Source organism: Cyprinus carpio, chromosome B18, assembly GCF_018340385.1.
Source record: "Cyprinus carpio isolate SPL01 chromosome B18, ASM1834038v1, whole genome shotgun sequence".
In the NCBI taxonomy this organism is placed as follows: domain Eukaryota; kingdom Metazoa; phylum Chordata; class Actinopteri; order Cypriniformes; family Cyprinidae; genus Cyprinus; species Cyprinus carpio.
Genome location: NC_056614.1, coordinates 10175645 through 10195373, shown reverse-complemented (window position 1 = coordinate 10195373; position 19729 = coordinate 10175645). Strand labels below are relative to the sequence as shown.

Below are 19729 nucleotides of genomic sequence, written 5' to 3'. Positions count from 1 at the left end.
TTATTTCATTCAGAAATAATAACGGCAGACCTAATAATGCTAGGCTAATGTACCAACAGGATATTTTTAGTTCCCTTCACTTTAAAACAAATCCTTTAAATTCAACAAATTTATCAGAACAGAACAAGAATTACAAATATATAATTCTAATGGATAAATATAATTGCTTATAAAAAAAAAATAAATAAATAAATAATAATAATAATTAAAAATAATTTAAAGCGATACATAAGCTAAGGTAAGGTTGGGCTTATCTCTCTCATTCCAGACAAATCCAAACATGTTGCCCATTTGAAGCTAAACTCTTATTCATTAGGTAAAACAGGCTTTGGATTTCACATGTGTTTCAGTATTGACTGAAAAAAAATCATAATGAGCAAAAATATGCCAAAGTGGACCGCTGCTCGCGCCGCATGGCTAGGTGAACGACTGCTGTTTCCAAGGAATATGTGCGCGTGAGGCACCAGCGCGATCAAAGTCACAATTCACAATTTTTGGTCACACAGTAAAGGCATAATTCAAAAATGCAAAGTGTAAGCAATTTGAAAAGTCAAGAATAAGAATTATTTGTAAAAGCTGGACCGTTCTCATTTCGCTCTGCAAATGGAACCTGAAGATTATTATAATTTTTTTTTTTTTTTTAAACCAAGAATGAACCAAAATGAAAACATTTAGCTTTTAATCCTTATACATATATATATATGTATGTATGTATGTATGTATGTATGTAATGACTGTTTAATAACAATAGCATGCATAAGAGCCCTTGTGTAAAGGTCTTTCTTTAAATTTTTGATGAGTAGACTGTAGCCTAAGACTGTCCTATTTTTTTAATAGCTTTTAAGGATGTTATAATGTATATTATAATGTTATTGTTGTTTAACGTCTTCTTTTCATTTTACAATTACATTCAGTTCACAATCCGTCCCTTTGCGCCACCAGTTTTTTTCACGTTCCTCCCCAACGTCAACTTCTTTTATTTCCCTCCTGGTCCAATCGCCTGCTTACATATTTTCCCCCACACAGCTGCCAGCAATTACCCTCATTATCTTCTATTCCAGCGTATTTTTCCTGCTTCCGTGTATCCCCGGAACCGGCCTTGTGTTACACCAGAAGTGCTCCCTGCCACAACAACTTCTCGGCCTAAATTTCCGGCCTTCCTCATCCTGAGACATTAAGCACTATGCATCGTTAAAGTTTCTCTTTCACCATGACTAAGCTGGTAAATGTGGTGTTTACATGGAATAATCGTAATATGAGTTTACCTTACTAACCCAGAGTCTCTGCATCAGTAGGAAAGCTATAAAACGAGCTTCTTTTATCTGAACACTTGTATTGCATATTTCCGGGCAAAACAAAAAAAACATTGTCGACCAACAATATAAAATGCAGGAAACTATGAAGGTAAAATGACGTCATAAAGATTTGCATACGCAGGGTAATATTTGCGGAAGTGTACATAAGACTGAAAGCGTAAATTAAATTTGCATGCACAAGAGAAGCTTTGTAAAGGTGTAAATCGCGTTTCAAGTGCAAGAAAAAATGATTTGCAGCATTTTACTGTTACTTGTTCCTGCAGCAAGAACTATTTTGAACTAAATGAAGATGAATGTCTTGGTTAATGTCTTGGTCTTGGTGTATGATGTGTTTATTGAACCAATCAGATAAGAGTAAATAAAGAGTCAGCGAGAGGCTCATTTGATTGGCTACAAGAAGAAGGTGGACCTGCCCTCCCCCTCACGCTTGCAAATCTCAGTTAGTGAGAGAATCGTGCCAAAATTGTAAGCACAGAGAAAAGAAAGACGGAGCTGTACATTGTTGTTTTCGCTTGCAAATCACCGTTCACAGGCTTGCAGTGCTTTTGACCATCTTTTGACAAAAAAAAAAACCTGCCAAAAGTGTAAGCGCGGAAAAATGGAAGTCAGAAGCATGCAGATCATATTTATTTTGCTTCAGCATGAAGCTGCAGTTTCACAAAACATGAATTACACTTACTAGTAACAGTAAAATGCTCCAAATAATTTTTCTTGTGCTTGAAACGTGATTTACACCTTTACAAAGTTTCTCTTGTGCATGCAAATGTAATTTACGCTTACAGTCTTATGTACACTTCCGCAAATATTACCCTGCATATGCAAATCTTTATGACGTCATTTTACCTCCATAGGAAACTATTAATTGGTTATTCTACAAATGATGGTATTACAAATTATACTACGACTGGAAAAACTGATAAACTGTTTGGCATGATGATGTTGAATAGATCCGACACAGCGCCTGTAGTCCCATTTATCAACTTGTTAGCAACGTCTTTTTTAAGAAATGTAAAAGGCACAAGTGGGATGTAACTGGTGTGTTTTATGGCATAGAATAAAATGTGAAAGTATCTTGAGCCTGTGTGAACCACGGACCTTATTTTGGGGATTTAACCAAAATCCCATTCAAAAAACCCATTGACTCTGGGACATGGAACCGGAAGTGCTAAAATGCTAACTCGCCTCTGGGTTTTTGCCTACAAAGTGACATCACAGTTCCACCACTCTATTAAAGGATATCTTAAATTCTGTCAATTTTGTCATAGTAATGCATTTTAAAAGTATTTGTGTTATTCGTATCTTTATAAAACTTGTTGCAAATAAAATATAATAATTAATAACTCCACGACTCTACTTAACCGTCAGTCTCACGCACATCCACCATGTTTGTAGTTCTTTTGTGTGTGTAGCTCTGAATGGAATCCTGTTCCAAAGGGAATCGGTTGTGGGCAATATTTACTTTACTAAATTTTATTTACTTTCAAATTTAAAATACTTAGCCTATTCAAAACCCACATTATGTACCAAATAAATACAGCCTCATCAAAACTTGCAAGTGTTTATCTCAATAAATTAGAATGTTGTGGAAAAGTTCATTTGTTTCAGTAATTCAACTCAAATTATGAAACTTGTGTATTAAATAAATGCAATGCACACAGACTGAAGTAGTTTAAGTCTTTTAATTCTTTTAATTGTGATGATTTTGGCTCACATTTAACAAAAACCCACCAATTCACCAATCTCAACAAATCAGATTGTGGTGACATGCCAATCAGCTAATCAACTTAAAACACCTTCAGAGGTTTCCTGAGCTTTCAACATGGTCTCTCAGTTTGGTTCACGAGGCTACACAATAATGGGGAAGACTGCTGATCTGACAGTTGTCCAGAAGACAATCATTGACACCCAAGAGCCACCACACACAGACGTGTAAAGGAATTTGGCTACAGTTGTCGTATTCCTCTTGTTAAGCCACTCCTGAACCACAGACAACGTCAGGGGCATCTTACCTGTACTAAGGAGAAGAACTGGACTGTTGCCCAGTGGTCCAAAGTCCTCTTTTCAGATGAAAGCAAGTTTTGTATTTAATTTGGAAACCAAGGTCCTAGAGTCTGGAGGAAGGGTGGAGAAGCTCATAGCCCAAGTTGCTTTAAGTCCAGTGTTAAGTTTCCACAGTCTGTCATGATTTGGGGTGCACTGTCATCTGCTGGTGTTGGTCCATTGTGTTTTTTGAAAACCAAAGTCACTGCACCCATTTACCAAGAAATTTTGGAGCACTTCATACTTCCTTCTGCTGACCAGCATTTTGAAGATGCTGATTTCATTTTCCAGCAGGATTTGACACCGGCCCACACTGCCAAAAACACCAAAAGTTGGTTAAATGACCATGGTGTTGGTGTGCTTGACTGGCCAGCAACCTCACCAGACCTGAACCCCGTAGAGAATCTATGGAGTATTGTCAAGAGGAAAATGAGAAATAAGAGACCGAAAAATGCAGATGAGCTGAAGGCCACTGTCAAAGAAACCTGGGCTTCCATACCACCTCAGCAGTGCCACAAACTGATCACCTCCATGCCACGCCGAACTGAGGCAGTAATTAAAGCAAAGGGGCCCCTGCCAAGTATTGAGTACATGTACAGTAAATTAACATACTTTCTAGTATGTTTTTTTATTGGTCTTATGAAGTATTCTAATATGTTGAGATTGGTGGGTTTTTGTTAAATGTGAACCAAAATCATCACAATCAAAAGAATCAAAGACTTAAACTACTTCAGTCTGTGTGCATTGAATTTATTTAATACACAAGTTTCACAATTTGAGTTGAATTACTGAAATAAATGAACTTTTCCACAACATTCTAATTTATTGAGATGCACCTATATATACTTGTATGACTGTTGCAGCTATTAATTAACATATTTGCAGGTGTACTGTAACTGTCATGCAATATGAAATCCATTTTGATTTAGCCAACTGATTAATTAAATTGTAGTTGTCTCTCAACTCAACTCCAACACTCATTGACATATGAGATGACATATGACGATATGAGAAATTTTAATTCATGATATCTAAATTATATATATATATATATATATATATATATATATATATATATATATATATATATATATATATATATATATATATATATATATATATATATATATATGCACACACACTCACTGGCCACTTTATTGGTTACACCATGCTAGTACCGGGTTGGACCCCCTTTTGCAGAACTTCCTTAATTCTTCATGGCATAGATTCAACAAGGTTGAATCATATTGACATGATAGCATCACGCAGTTGCTGCAGATTTGTCGGCTGCACATCCATGATGCGAATCTCCTGTTCCACCACATCCCAAAGCTGCTCTATTGGACTAAGTTCTGGTGACTGTGGAGGCCATTTGAGTAAAGTGAACTCATTGTTGAAAGAATTACAGAACCTCAGACACTTTGATCTTCTGAGACATACAATAGACACACAGTGCATTAGCATACAGACATCTGTTCCCCGTAGTGTGGTGTCTGTCTCTGCACTCCATACTATGTATTTTCTGGAAGTCAGGTATGCATCCTTTACTCTTAGATTTATCCTTGAGAATTTGATGTCTTGTATTGATTTGATAACTTGAACTGGCATAATACATATTTACCTGACTGATAATAAATTGTCACATTTGATTATATTATATTTTACTATGTAATTATTGACTCTAGTAGATAACGCTGTATTCTTGTTACCGCATTTCCTGAGTCAGGTTAATAACGGACTAAGATTCAGTTGATGGAGCATAGGGCACACCAATTGCATCTTTAGAGATCCAGCTAACAATTGGTATTAGTTCAAGTGCACTTAGATTGTAAGGGCTTATAGGGAATTTCTGTTTAGGTCAACTGGATGTTGTTCGACCAACCTAAATAGGGTGAGCCTAACCTCTGTTTACTGTAATATTACTCTAGCTAAGTGTACATGGGGAAACCATGGCATGACCATACCAAAACTACTATCAGGGAAAGTAATGTTTTTCGGCTTATATCTATAGTGGTGGTCTTGACCTCTTACTAGAAATAATGTTGCTTTGTTCAAGTGTGTACAATGAATGAGCAATTAGAATGAGAATGGGCAAGCATAGGAGCGGCCATCTAAAGTATTAGCCAATTACCTCTGTCTAATAACCAAGACTGACGAGAATGTGACCGTAAAACACGCTAAGGCCAAAACGATATCTTTGAGTGACATGAGCACCCAAATGAATGAGTACAATAATATTAAAGAATAAATAGAATAATCAAATGTGAGTGTTATAATAATAATTAGAGACAGACAAACAACCAATTTGCCTTTCAACCTAAATTCGAGGTCATACTAAAATGGAGTCAGATTAGATACTAAAATGGAGTCAGATTAGATCACTAAATGGAGTCAGATTAGAATTTAATTTAAATTGAAGAACTTTGCACACTGAAGAGACTGAACACGCAAGAAACCTTCAGCCAGCACTGGATACCTTCCTTGGGCCAAGTGCGTGGACCTTACATTGTCATGTTCAAGAAACCAGTCTGAGATGATTTGAGCTTTGTGACATGGTGCATTATCCTGCTGTAAGTAGCAATCAGAAGATGGGTACACTGTAGTTATAAAGGGATGGACATGGTCAGCAACAATACTCAGGTAGGCTGTGGTGTTTAAACAATGCTCAGTTGGTACTAAGGGGTCCAAAGTGTGCCAAGAAAATATCCCCCACACCATTACACCACCACCACCAGCCACAACCGTTGAGACAAGGCAGGATGGATCCATGCTTTCATGTTCTTTACGCCAAATTCTGACCCTACCATCTGAATGTTGCAGCAGAAATCGAGACTCATCAGACCAGGCAACGTTTTTCCAATCTTCTATTGTCCAATTTTGGTGAGCCTATCTGAACTGTAGCCTCCGTTTCCTGTTCTTAGCTGACAGGAGCGTCTTCTGCTGCTGTAGCCCATCTGCTTCAGGGTTCACGTTTTGTGCATTCAGAGATGGTATCCTGCATACCTTGGTTGTAACGAGTGGTTATATTTACTGTTGGATTTCTATCATCTCTAACCAATCTGCTCATTCTCCTCTGACCTCTGACATCAACAAGGCATTTTCATCCACACAACTGCCACTCACTGGATATTTTCTCTTTTTCGGACCATTCTCTGTAAACCCTAGAGATGGTTGTGTGTGAAAATCCCAGTAGATCAGGAGTTTTTGAAATACTCAGACCAGCCCGTCTGGCACCAACAACTATCACTTAAATCCCCTTTCTTCCCCATTCTGATGCTCGGTTTGAACTTCAGCAAGTCTTCTTCACCACATCTAGAAGCCTAAATGCATTGAGTTGTTGCCAAGTGATTGGCTGATTAGCAATTTCTGTTACCAAGCTACTGAATAGGTGTACCTAATAAAGTGTCCAGGGAGTGTATATGATTAATCGCGATAATCAATTGACAGCTTATATATATATAGGGTGCAGAAAACCAGTCAGTATCTGGTGTGACTACGATTTGCCTCGCACAGTGCAACACATCTCCTTTGCATAGAGTTGATCAGGTTGTTGGTGGTAGCCTATTAAAGGTCGGTCCACTCTTCTTCAATGGGTGTGCGAAGTTGCTGGATATTGGCAGGAACTGGAACACGCTGTCGTATACGCTGATCCAGAGCATCCCAAACATGCTCAATGGGTGACATGTCCGGTGAGTATGCTATCCAATAAAGAACAGGGATTTTATAAACATCCAAGAATTGTGTACAGATTCTTGCAACATGAGGCCGTGCATTATCATGCTGCAACATGAGGTGATGGTCGTGGATGAATGGCACAACAATGGGCCTCAGGATCTTGCCACAGTATCTCTGTGCATTCAAAATGCCATCAATAAAATGCACCTGTGTTCGTTGTCCATAACATATCCCTGCCCATACCTTAACCCCACAACCATGGACCACTCGATCCACAACGCTGACATCAGCAAACCACTCATCCACACGACGCCATATATGCTGTCTGTCATCTGCACTGTACAGTGAAAACCGGGATTCATCTGTGAAGAGAACACCTTTCCAAAGTGCCAGATGCCATCAAATGTGACCATTTGCCCACTCAAGTCGGTTACGACGACGAACTGCAGTCAGGTCGAGACCCAGATGAGGATGACGAACATGCAGATGAGCTTCCCTGAGACGGTTTCTGACAGTTTGTGCAGAAATTCTTTGGTTATGTAAACCGATTGTTGCAGCAGCTGTCTGAGTGGCTGGTCTCAGACGATCTTGGAGCTGAAGATGTTGGATGTGGAGGTCTTGGGCTGGTGTGGTTACACGTGGTCTGCGGTTGTGAGGCCGGTTGGATGTACTGCCAAATTCTCTGAAACGCCTTTGGAGACGGCTTATGGTAGAGAATACAATTCATGGGCAACAGCTCTGGTGGACATTCTTGCAGTCAGCATGCCAACTGCACCCTGCCTTAAAACTTGAGACATCTGTGGCATTGTGATGTGTGATAAAACTGCACATTTTAGAGTGGCCTTTTATTGTGGCCAGCCTAAGGCACACCTGTGCTATAATCATGCTGTCTAATCAGCATCTCGATATGCCACACCGGTGAGGTGGATGGATTATCTCAGCAAAGGAGAAGTGCTCACTAACGCAGATTTAGATAGATTTGTGAACAATATTTGAGAGAAATAGGCCTTTTGTGTACATAGAAAAAGTCTTAGATCTTTGAGTTTAGCTCATGAAAAATGGGGGCAAAAACAAAAGTGTTGCGTTTATAATTTTGTTCAGTTTAATTATGTTTTATATAAAAATAAAAAAGCAAGTTACAAACCATAAGACAAATACAATACATGATTTTGGACACCACTAGCTGTCCCTTCAAATGGTGCCCAATTTAAGGGTATAGGGGGTGATTTTGTATAATGCCCTAGTTTGTTTCCATTATAACCTATCATTTACACCTATGTCTCATTTAGTTCCTTGTTTGGTCTGTGTGTATATATACCCACCTCAGTTCTCAGTTGTGAACGTCTGTCTTTGAGATTGTGCTCCTGAATGTTTTGTTTATTAAAGCTTTGACTGCTATAATTTGAATCTCTCCTTCGACTTCTTGGACCATGTGCGACACTTAAATTCTTATTGTCTTGTGGTTATAAATTAAAAATTTCCTATCAAACTCTCAAATTTTCACAAACAAGCTATTTCTCCCCCCACAAATTTATTATCTGGAATAAAAAAAAAAAGAAAAGAAAAAAGTACTAGCTGTAATGAAAAAACAAAATAAAATACTTGGAGTGGGTGCACTTTCAGTAATTGAGTTTAAAAGTAAAAGGTTAAAAGTATTCAGTTTAGCTTGAAATCAATAATTAGTGCATGCTTAAATATGTAATTAGTGTTTATATTTTAGACTTTTTTTTTCATTAGAAATGCTCTTCTTTCAGATAAAAGAAATTGTTCTGAAGTATGCTCCAAATTGAGTATGTTTTTTGAGTTGTTTAAATTCATAATTTATGGATTTCCCCTTACAAGTATATTATATCTCAAGTAAAATAAGAGAACTCCATTTTAAAATTATAGATACTCTTATAATGTATGTTTTTGAGTGGATTCTTTGAGAATGTATCTCCTTTGTGCTCCTTTTGTAATACTGAAGAAAAATCAATTTCACATTTGTATTATCATTGTCCTTACTTTAATCTTTTTGGTCAGAAATTAACACATTGTAATTTCTTAGTGTTAACACATTGCTGCAGATTATTATTTTTAAACTATTATTTTTCTAATTTTCTAAGAGATATTCATTCAAATTTTGTTAATTTTGATTAAACTTTATTGCTTCTTTGTCTGGGTAAATTTCATCTTCACAAAGCCAGAGCAATTCACTTAAAACCTAATTTTAAAAAGTCCTTTTTTACCTTTTGAGGTTCCAAAAGGTGAATCAGTACCAGAGTACAACAGAAACTACCTCCTAACCCAGCCAGTTGCAGTGATTTTGCAAAGTAAAACATGTTCCTGGATCAACATCTTTTGTTGTCATATCAGAATAGGATTGATGTGGATTGAACAGGTAAGACCACACAGAATAGTGATATGCTTTGATTCTGCTTCTGTGTTAACGTTGTTGTCCACCCATCATTCATGTAGAGAAGACTTATTAAGTGAAATACTGACATTATAATGGCATATACAAAGGTGTATTAGTCGGTTTCTGCTGGGTACCAGCACATATGGGCATATTGGGAAATGAAACAGCTGATGAATTGGCAAAAGATGCTTTAAAAAAGGAAAGTAGATGTTAATGGTTAAAGGTGAAGTTAAAACTATAATTATGGAAAATATTTTAAAGGATTGGCAAAAAATATGGAATTCAGATGATAAGGGGAGGCATTTCTTTAATATAAAAAATGTTAATAATAAATGAAACATTGGTAGAAACAGGAGGTAACAAGTCATTATAACAAGAATGAGACACATTACACACAGGACTGCATTACTATTTTTTACTGGAGTACATGAGAATGGTTTATGTGAGTATTGTGGGGAAAAAAAGTGAAGTATGTAATATACATTTACATTTGAGGCATACATAAAGCGATTCTTCTTAAAGGAGCAGACAGACACAGGAAGTGCTTGTAATACCAAGTTTTAGACATTGTTCAAATAAGTACAAGCTAGAAAGAGAAGGAATAAATAAAGAGACTTTATATAAAATCCAGATCAGGCTACAGCATCCCTGTTTGATTTTAAATCCTCTCGCTCAACCCTGTACTATAAATGTATTTTCTTAGCAGCCTATATCCTAATCTTTATTAAACTCATATCCTAACAAGTACCCCAAATCCTTACCTTTCCCTTATATATATATATATATATATATATATATATATATATATATATATATATATATATATATATATATATATATATTTGTAAAAAATATGACAAAGGAAGAAAGGAATTAATAACATTCTTAAATAAAAAGGGAAAGGTAAGCATTTGGGGTACTTGTTAGGATATGAGTTAAATAGAGATTAGGATATAGGCTGCTAATAAAATACATTTATAGTACAGGGTTGAGCGAGAGGATTTAAAATCAAACAGGGATGCTGTAGCCTGATCTGGATTTTAGGGAACCAGGGAAACATTCTGGAGGAGCTGGAGACGCAGAGCCAGATGGGACCCTGGAACCTGGGAATCTGGTATAGGGAAGAGTTTCAAATTATGAAGAATTATAATTATTGTTATTAGTTTTACTTTGCTTATGGAAGTTTGCGAGTGCATGTCTAAAAGTAAACTGGAACGCAGCCCTTATGGACACTTTGCACCCTACCATATCCCAGAAACACTTGCAGATGACAATGGAATTTATATTCAAAGACCATGGAGGATGAGAGTTCTGTGGGGGAATTCACATTGAAATGTAAGTATTGAGTTTTCGTTTACTCAAATACCTAGCGAAAGTGGTAAAAGCTAGTTTAAAAAAAAAAAGCCCACAAACCCATATGAACAACCACTGTATAGAGAACCCATATGAGACAACCACTGTATAAGGCAATAGCCTTTCCCTTTGTTGTGTTTTTGTGGTGCTGTCATGCAAGATATATCTACAAAAGTTTTTTTTTTTAATGTTTTTCCAAGTGTTTCCATTTTCTCTTGTTTTAGGACTATTCTGGAAAAAAAGAGCCTGCTGGGGAAAAACTTAAAAAATACAAAGTAAGCAAGTTAAAGGGTTAGTTCACCCAAATATTAAAATTATGTCATTAATGACTCACCCTCATGTCGTTCCAAACCCGTAAGACCTCCGTTCATCTTCGGAACACAGTATAAGATTTTTAGATTTAGTCCGAGAGCTTTCTGTCCCTCCATTGAGAATGAATGTATGGTATACTGTCCACTACCACAAAAACAATATAATAACATCTTCAAAGTAGTCCATGTGACATCAGAGGGTCCGTTAGAATTTATTGAAGCATCGAAAATACATTTTGGTCCAAGAATATCAAAAACTACTACTTTATTCAGCATTAACTTCTCTCCCGGGTCTGTTATGAGCGCGTTCACCTCACATCCGGTTCGCGAACGAATCACTCGATGTAACCGGATCTTCTTGAACCAGTTCACCAAATCGAACTGAATCGTTTGAAACGGTTCGCGTCTACAATAAGCATTAATCCACAAATGACTTAAGCTGTTAACTTTTTTAACATGGCTGACACTCCCTCTGAGTTCAAATAAACCAATATCCCGGAGTAATTCATTTACTCAAACAGTACACTGACTGAACCGAGCCAGATAACGAACGAAACATTGACTCGTTCTCGAGTCAAGAACCGTTTCTGTCGGAAGCGTCCGATTCGAGAACCGAGGAGCTGATGATACTGCGCATGAGTGATTCAGACTGACACACAGCGCGTCTGAACTGAACTGGTTCTTTTGGTGATTGATTCTGAACCGATTCTGTGCTAATGTTATGAGCGCGGGTAAACCGAAGGCTTCAATCAAGGGCAATCATCGCCAATGAAGTCATTACGTCGAGCGCAAAAGAACTGGTGATCCATTTTCGGCAACCGGTTTATTGAATCAAACTGTCCGAAAGAACCGGTTCACGGAAAAGAACAGAACTTCCCATCACTACCGGTGATCCGAAAACAGATGCAACCGGTTCTTGACTCGAGAACGAGTCAATGTTTCGTTCGTTATCTGGCTCGGTTCAGTCAGTGTACTGTTTGAGTAAATGAATTACTCAGGGATATTGATTTATTTTAACTCAGAGGGAGTGTCAGCCATGTTAAAAAAAAGTTAACAGCTTAAGTCATTGGTGGATTAATGCTTATTGTTGACGCGAAACCGTTTCAAACGATTCAGTTCGATTTGGTGAACTGGTTCAAGAAGATCCGGTTACATCGAGTGATTCGTTCGCGAACCGGATGTGAGGTGAACGCGCTCATAACAGACCCGGGAGAGAAGTCAATGCTGAATAAAGTCGTAGTTTTTTGATATTTTTGGACCAAAATGTATTTTCGATGCTTCAAAAAATTCTAACGGACCCTCTGATGTCACATGGACTACTTTGAAGATGTATTTATTACCCTTTTGGACGTGGACAGTATACCGTACATACATTCTCAATGGAGGGACTGAAAGCTCTCGGACTAAATCTAAAATATCTTAAACTGTGTTCCGAAGATGAACGGAGGTCTTACGGGTTTGGAACGACATGAGGGTGAGTCATTAATGACATAATTTTAATATTTGGGTGAACTAACCCTTTAATAGACACATTTTTTGCTGAAATTCATTGTGCTGTTGTTGTTAACAGGCATGGTTTATTTGCTCTGCCTTAGGAGTGCAAGTGTCCTGGGACAAGTGAGGGAGTGAGTGGAAGCTCTTGGAGCTACTCAGAGAGGACATCAAATTCCAGAGAGAGACAGAGGAGAGAAGAGCATGGAGAGAATGAAGAGATTGTTTTCTCTTCTTGAGAGAATGCTTAACAAATACATTATTAGCCATTCTATATTAGCCAAGAGAAAACAGTGGGAAAAAATGGGTACATTACACTTTTTCAATATCTTTTTTTTTAAATGTCTTATTGTCAGTGAAACAACCGAATTTGTGTAGTTTATTTTTGTGATGTAAGTTCAAAATGAAATGAATAAGTTGTATACATTATTCATTTTTGTAGTGCAATTTATCTGTAAATGAGCCTGAGTACTTTCTGTACATTTTGTATTTTTGTTTTGCATATTTACGAGTAAATAAAAGAGAAGTAATTATGTACATTGTTTATTTTTAATGCAGCTTATATTTTTCACAAAACATTGTTCTATAGGGTTTTTTTGTCCTATAATTAATGTGTAAAAAAAACAAAAAAACAATTAAACATTAAAACAAATTGTTCTACACATTACTGAAATTACTTTTTACAACTATTTACAACATAGCTTAGGTTTAACATCCGAAAAAAAAAAAAAAAAAAAAAAAAAAAACACTTTTGAGCCCAGCTCTGCCTTCATGTGTTCTGGGGTCTTCAGGAGGTGAATCTCTTGGCGAATGGCCAGCACCTCCTCAGCGACTCAGAGGACAATGCGGGGACAGTGGAACATGGCATGTCAAACACTCTGGAGAGTGGAGACCACTCTCTGTGATGTACCACTGGCCAGACAGAAAAGAAACACCAAGGTCTGGTTTGTGGCACTGTTGCCATTCACTTCTCAGAAGATCCACCAGCACTGTCAGGGCCTCCCTGCTCAGCCGAAAATCAGGCCATGTGTCACAGTCATTAAAAACCTGCCCAGCGCTGGCACATTCAGCTCTATCCTGCAGTACAGGGGTCTGGTCTGATTTAGGGAAAGAAGGAAAAGAGAATTGTTTAGAGCTATGACAAAGTAATTAGTAGAATGAAATACTGAGATACTTTAGTAAACTACTTTAAGTAACTACTAATACCATATTGGGGAAAAGGTACTAGTCATATTTATATATAACCTTAGCTAAAGGGATAGTTCACCCAAAAATGAAAATTCCACTGGAGGATACCAACTTGAGGATGAGTAAATGATTACAGAATTTTAATTTTTGGGTGAACTATCCTTTAAGTAAAACTATTATCTAGCATACTCTAATATACGTAAGGTATTGAGAGTTAAAGTAAAGGTATACAGTATTTTTCTGAAAAAAATTATTTGTCAGGATGATTTTGCATTAATATTACTGCTGCACTAATGTGTTGCAATTTACTTCTGAATATGTTCAAGGTTATTCAATTTAAAGTTGCCAACTAAATATACTGTTGGGTAGTTTAATCTACAACAATGCATCATGTTGTAAAAAGCCCATATTTTTATAGTGTTGCTGTCTGTGATAAAAAAAAAAAAAAAAATAAAGAAAACTTTGTACTTCATAATTGTTCGAGAATACTTAATGAATGTACTTCCTTACAGTCCACCTCTGATTATTTTGAAAATGAAAGTATCAACGTTTTGTCAGAATATTAACACATTTCTGCTAACAATATCAAAGGCTGCATCTGAAGGACTCGGACCGGTCAAACAGCTGTGAGAGCTAACGTTACCGCTGAACTTTGTGCTGTACAATGCTGTTTTTTTTTTTTCCTTCACAGTTTTATTTTTGCTAACCTGTCTACATATGATCACCATGGCCAAGACAATAAACTATATAAAATCGCACCTTTGTAAGATATCTGTCAGCATTTGAACTGCTGTGTTTTTAAGTTTGTGTGTGTGTGTGTGTGTGTGTGTGTGTGTGTGTGTGTGTGTTTTGTAGTTTTTCATATGTATAATTACATTATTCAAGTAAGCATTATTCAAGCAAGCCAATACCTGCATTTAAAGTTGTAATCCGACAATTAAGGGGCGCAGCAAACCAGTGTAATTTACCTGGCCACGGTCCTGGCTAAACTTAAGGTGCATTACCGTCTCCTCCATTATGACCTAAAACATAAAAAAAAAAAAAAAAACGCGTTCCACCTATCTTGGCAGGATAAGCCTCTCGTCAACTGTCCTCTGGCACCGTTGCTATGCGACAGAGTGCTAATCGGGAACTCCTGGCCACGGAATGAGGAAATCCTGCAAAGGCGGAGCGTCCTGCACTTCAGAGGGTCCTTCGTGCACTTCGGAGGCGTGGCCTTCGAAGTGTGTTGACTCAAAATAGAATACCCAAGACATGTCACTCTTATAGTTTTGAATGGGAAAAAATGAAGAATTTGATGTTTCCTTATTCAAAGAGATAGGAGTTGCACTTGCATGTACGAGAGGCGTTTCAAAGATGTCCACCGAGTGACATAACTTGTCTTAAAGGGACTTTGGTTTACTTCACTTTGGGAGACAGCTAAAGACATATCTGACCAACAAGAAAGTTACTGCTTGCTGTTGTCCCGCATCCTGTGGTAAATATTTATATTAACGTGTCCAGTCTAGCGCTTTTATTTCCTTTGATACATTTACTGTATACTTTGATGAAACGTAGAACAAAGTCAAAAAAGGAAGTGATGAAACGAAAGGGTTGGGCTTATGACACGCTGGCCACTTCCTACTTTTCTTTTATAGAATTAAGTTGAAAATAAAGTTCACTTATCATTGTCAGCACGCACTCAAGTGATCATGGGGAAAATTGAGTGGGCGATGTGGGCAAACGAGCAAGCTCTGGCTGCTGGACTCAGTAAGAACACAAATACTGTAATTCTATCTCGTTTAGTTTTTCAGGCGCTCTAAAACATTTAAACAAGGGCTAAAAATTACTTACATTAATGTTTCTCTAATAGTGTCGTGGTTATAGATACGTAAAACTCGAAGACCGCAACTACATACGACATGGGTTTTAAAGTATAAATCTAGCAGCTGTCATTTATGTCGTCATTCAAGTGTTTTTTGTTTTTATTGTTTTGTTTTTATTTTGTTTAGAATGCGTGTTAATCTCTTTTATTATCTTTTAAAAGCAAGAAGTTGATTTTCTCTGAGCTAATAAGTTGAATGTAAAATAACAATATTTAAAAAGATGGTTTTATTTTATTTTTACATTTAAAATATAATATTTAAGTTAATGCAGTCTAATTTTAATATAATGATGGGATTGTCGGGGTGGCTGGTCAGTTTTTTTTTTTTTTTGCTGTTTCAGTTTATGCGACTGGTGGGATTGTCGGGGTGGCTGGTCAGTTCAGAGGTTGGCAGTTTGCAGCTTTCGGAATGTATCCTTACAACCTCTACAGGGCTCTTTCCTATAAATGCATGAGACTCTGATTTGCCCCTTATTTTCATTGTCATTTCCTCATTTGTTCTTCTAGTCTTTTGACTTGTAAAGTACACTTTTTTTTTTTTTTTTTGGTAAAGTACCAAAGTGTATTTCTAGCGTACTCATTTATATCCTTGACTGTGATAGTGCTGCAGGTGTGTTCGTGTGTTTGCTTGAATATCCACGAAGCAAACGGGGCAAAGGCACCAGTGTTGAGAGAACGTGAGTGTTTTATGAAGAGTCAATCTGAACTCATCTGAGACTGTAACTAGTTACAGGAAATACAGGCGGTTAATTTCAACACACTATCAGTAATTCTCTGCAAAATATTTTATACGGAGTCATTTGTATAATAAAGTCTTCCTTTGTATGCTTTGAATTATAAACTTCTCACTGAAAGCTTTTCTGTTTGATTTCAGTGGTCAGTACTGCTTCACAGTTTGTGTAAATGCTTTTGGACCCCTGACCAGAAACTATTACGTCAGAGCATTCCTGCACGCTGCGTAAGTCTGTTGTATTTCAGTCAGGTGTTGTCATGCATGTCCCTTCTCTTGTTATATAAGACACCATGTTACTTGTGTTTCAAATCATGCACACATATGTCTGTCTCTGTGTGTTTTACTCTGCAGGCTGTGTGTTCCAGGAGGGTTCATGTTAGCCACAGTTCTGGGATGTGTGTGTCTAGGAATTGCCAGTTTAATCTATCTTTCAGTAAGTTCATAATCCAATTCAGTGCTCTTTCATCTGAACTCCAGATAAACAACACAACAGAATGAATGTGAATACAACCGTAACTAAAAGAAGACAGGAAACCAAAAAACAAAAACAAAACATGTTGTTTCAAACCCATATGATGTTATTTCTTTTGTTAAACACAAATGGAAGTGTTAAAGGGTTAGTTCAGCCAAAAATGAAAATTATGTCATTAATGACTCACCCTCATGTCGTTCCAAACCTGTAAGACCTCCGTTCATCTTCGGAACACAATTTAAGATATTTTAGATTTAGTCCAAGAGCTTTCTGTCCCTCCATTGAAAATGTATGTACGGTACACTGTCCATGTCCAGAAAGGTAATAAAAACATCTTCAAAGTAGTCCATGTGACATCAGAGGGTCCGTTAGAATTTATTGAAGCATTAAAAATACATTTTGGTCTAAAAATGAGGGTGAGTCATTAATGACATAATTTTCATTTTTGGCTGAACTAATCCTTTAAGCAAGATGTTTTTAAATGATTAAAATGAAAGGTGACAGATATCTTCAAGCTTCAAAAATGACGAAAAGCACTGGAATATTAAAAAGCAGTTCATATGCACATTCTTACATTACCCTTTTGTGTTCCACTGAAGAAAGAAAATGTAAGAATGACATGAGTATGAATGATGTATTTGTCGACAGAATTTTGTTAACTAAAGTTTTAAAAACATGTCTCTGAATCTGATTCTTTGTGCTGACCACTGATTCGCTGACAGATGAAGTGAGTGTAATATGATGATCCATCCCACAGTATTTTTGTATAATACTTTATTTAATTTGACTCATGAACTGTCACTTGGAGAAGAACTCTTTGGAAAACATCTATTTTTGGATGCATTTGGTTTTGTGGCCTTTGATTTCATGCATGAATTTGAACTTTGGTATCACAGGCAGCTATTCATGGAGAGCACTGGGAGCCCATACTGCCCCGCACAGAGCCACCAAAACGTGTTGGGGATAGCATCAAAGAACCTCCTCAAAACCCTCCACCTCGGCCTCCTCCTGAACTCCGCCGGAAGAAAGCAGATAAACTAGAGACTGCTGCATATGACAATCCCATGTCTGTGACCGTCAATGAATAAGGATTCCATTGTGAAAATAGTACCCTATTATTCAAGGAGGCTTCAGTAACAAGTAACTGTATTGATATGAAACATTTATGATAAGTTTATAGTAACAAACTGCATCAAGACAGATAGAGCGCTAGCATTGACTTGTATCATGTTTATTTTATAATATATGGTGATCAATTTGAAACATTCCAGTAATTATTGCTATTAATAGAGGAGCAATTTTTATGTAAGAATTTTTTATCAATAATATAATCATAGAAGTAAAAACTAATTTTACTGGGATACTGTTAAAATGATAACAGTGATTGTGTATATTTACCTCAAGAGAGTGTATATAGTTATGTCTTAAGTGGTACTTACAATAAACTCAGGATGTGCTTCATTCAGTCATTTGTCATCTATAAAATATTGCCAAGTTTCATTTATTTTTTATGTGTTGTGCGTATGTATATCCTAATGCTGTGTTATTTCATTTGCAAATACATTTTTAAAATGTAGCGAATTTTTCCTCTAAAATGCATGTCATCCTGAAATGTCTATATTCATAACTAAAACAAAATCATGTACAATGATCATTATATTATGGCAGAATGTAAAACACGTCATGTTTTCGTAATCCTCCATTACTCAACAAGGAACAAGGAAGTTAATCTTGCTCAAAGAAAAAATGAAACTTGTTGTTTTTTGTACTCGTGATTATGACTGTTTCTTTCATGTACATTGAAGAAATTAATTTTGTAGGTCAGAAAGATCTGATCTGATCTATGACATAGGAGCTTTAAAAGTTTTGAACATTCTGAGCATGAGTAGAATGTTTAATTGTTCATTTCATTTTCATTTCATCAAACTTTGATAAATAAAATATGAAGTTCTTTCATGCTTGGATACTGTAGGTTAGACAGAGGGCCGGCCCTAGCGTTTTGGGGGCCCTAAGCAGATTTTCAAAAGGGGCCCCTTACAGTTTCACCTAACCACCCGCATCCCATCCCAATGTACACATCCTTCACTGGCACCTAACTGTAATGTTTTACCAATTTGTTTTACTCAATATATTTATCTTTCAAGATATAGATATGAAAATATATTTGGGTAGTTGACAAATATGCAGTAAAGAACGCTTTTTTGTAAAACACTATTCCTGGCCCTTCAACTAATTAAAGTTGTCAGTGGAGTTTAAAAACAGGATATGGTGTCACACAGGAGGACATAGTTCTCAGTGACATGTATCAAGTTCATATGCTTTTAGAAATATATGGATACAAAAATTATTGGAAATTAATGAAATAGACACTTGTAAAATTATGCCTGAGGTATTTATTAACAATTGTATGCTTTTCTTTTTAATAATAAAAAGTGAATCCGAGTGGATTTGTAGTAAATGACGATTTGTACATTCAGACACTCGTACATTTTTAAGGTTTTTGTGCACAGTTGTATATCTACGAATTGTGTTTTGCATTTGTGAAATGTATTTTATGAATATATAATTTTATTTTGCGCATGTGAATTGCTTTTTGTGAATATAATTTTTTTTTCATGCACGTGAATTTTTTTTGTGTGTACGTGAATTAGGGTTTCATGCATGTGAAATTGTCTACGCATGTGTGAATCGTGTTTTTTGCGTGAATTATATTTGAGACTAATCTGCTTCCATATATGGGTGCTGCGAGCAGTCAAAATGCATGTAAAGAAGCTGTCATACACACGTTTACTTTATACTTTTGATTATTTTAACTAATTAAAAATGTTTAGTTTATAAATACTTGATTTTTGTACATAAACGTTTGTATTGTACATTAATTATTATAA

General features: G+C 36.5%; 1 protein-coding gene across 1 annotated transcript; it reads left to right on the top strand.

Annotated features, from left to right (window-relative positions):
- Positions 1-15364: 15364 nt before the first annotated feature.
- LOC109092367 (cytochrome b-245 light chain) lies at positions 15365-18306 on the top strand. The gene is made up of 6 exons (XM_042743783.1): positions 15365-15521; positions 15978-16047; positions 16239-16313; positions 16511-16594; positions 16721-16802; positions 17738-18306. The coding sequence occupies exons 1-6, from the start codon at positions 15464-15466 to the stop codon at positions 17927-17929; spliced, it is 561 nt and encodes a 186-aa protein (XP_042599717.1). The 5' UTR covers positions 15365-15463; the 3' UTR covers positions 17930-18306.
- Positions 18307-19729: the final 1423 nt, after the last annotated feature.

Coding starts and splice junctions, on each gene's coding strand:
- LOC109092367 (XM_042743783.1), top strand. CDS start 15,464: ATGGGGAAAATTGAGTGGGCGATGTGGGCAAACGAGCAAGCTCTGGCT. Junction 15,522..15,977: donor AGCTCTGGCTGCTGGACTCA/GTAAGAACACAA, acceptor TTGCTGTTTCAG/TTTATGCGACTGGTGGGATT. Junction 16,803..17,737: donor CCAGTTTAATCTATCTTTCA/GTAAGTTCATAA, acceptor TTGGTATCACAG/GCAGCTATTCATGGAGAGCA.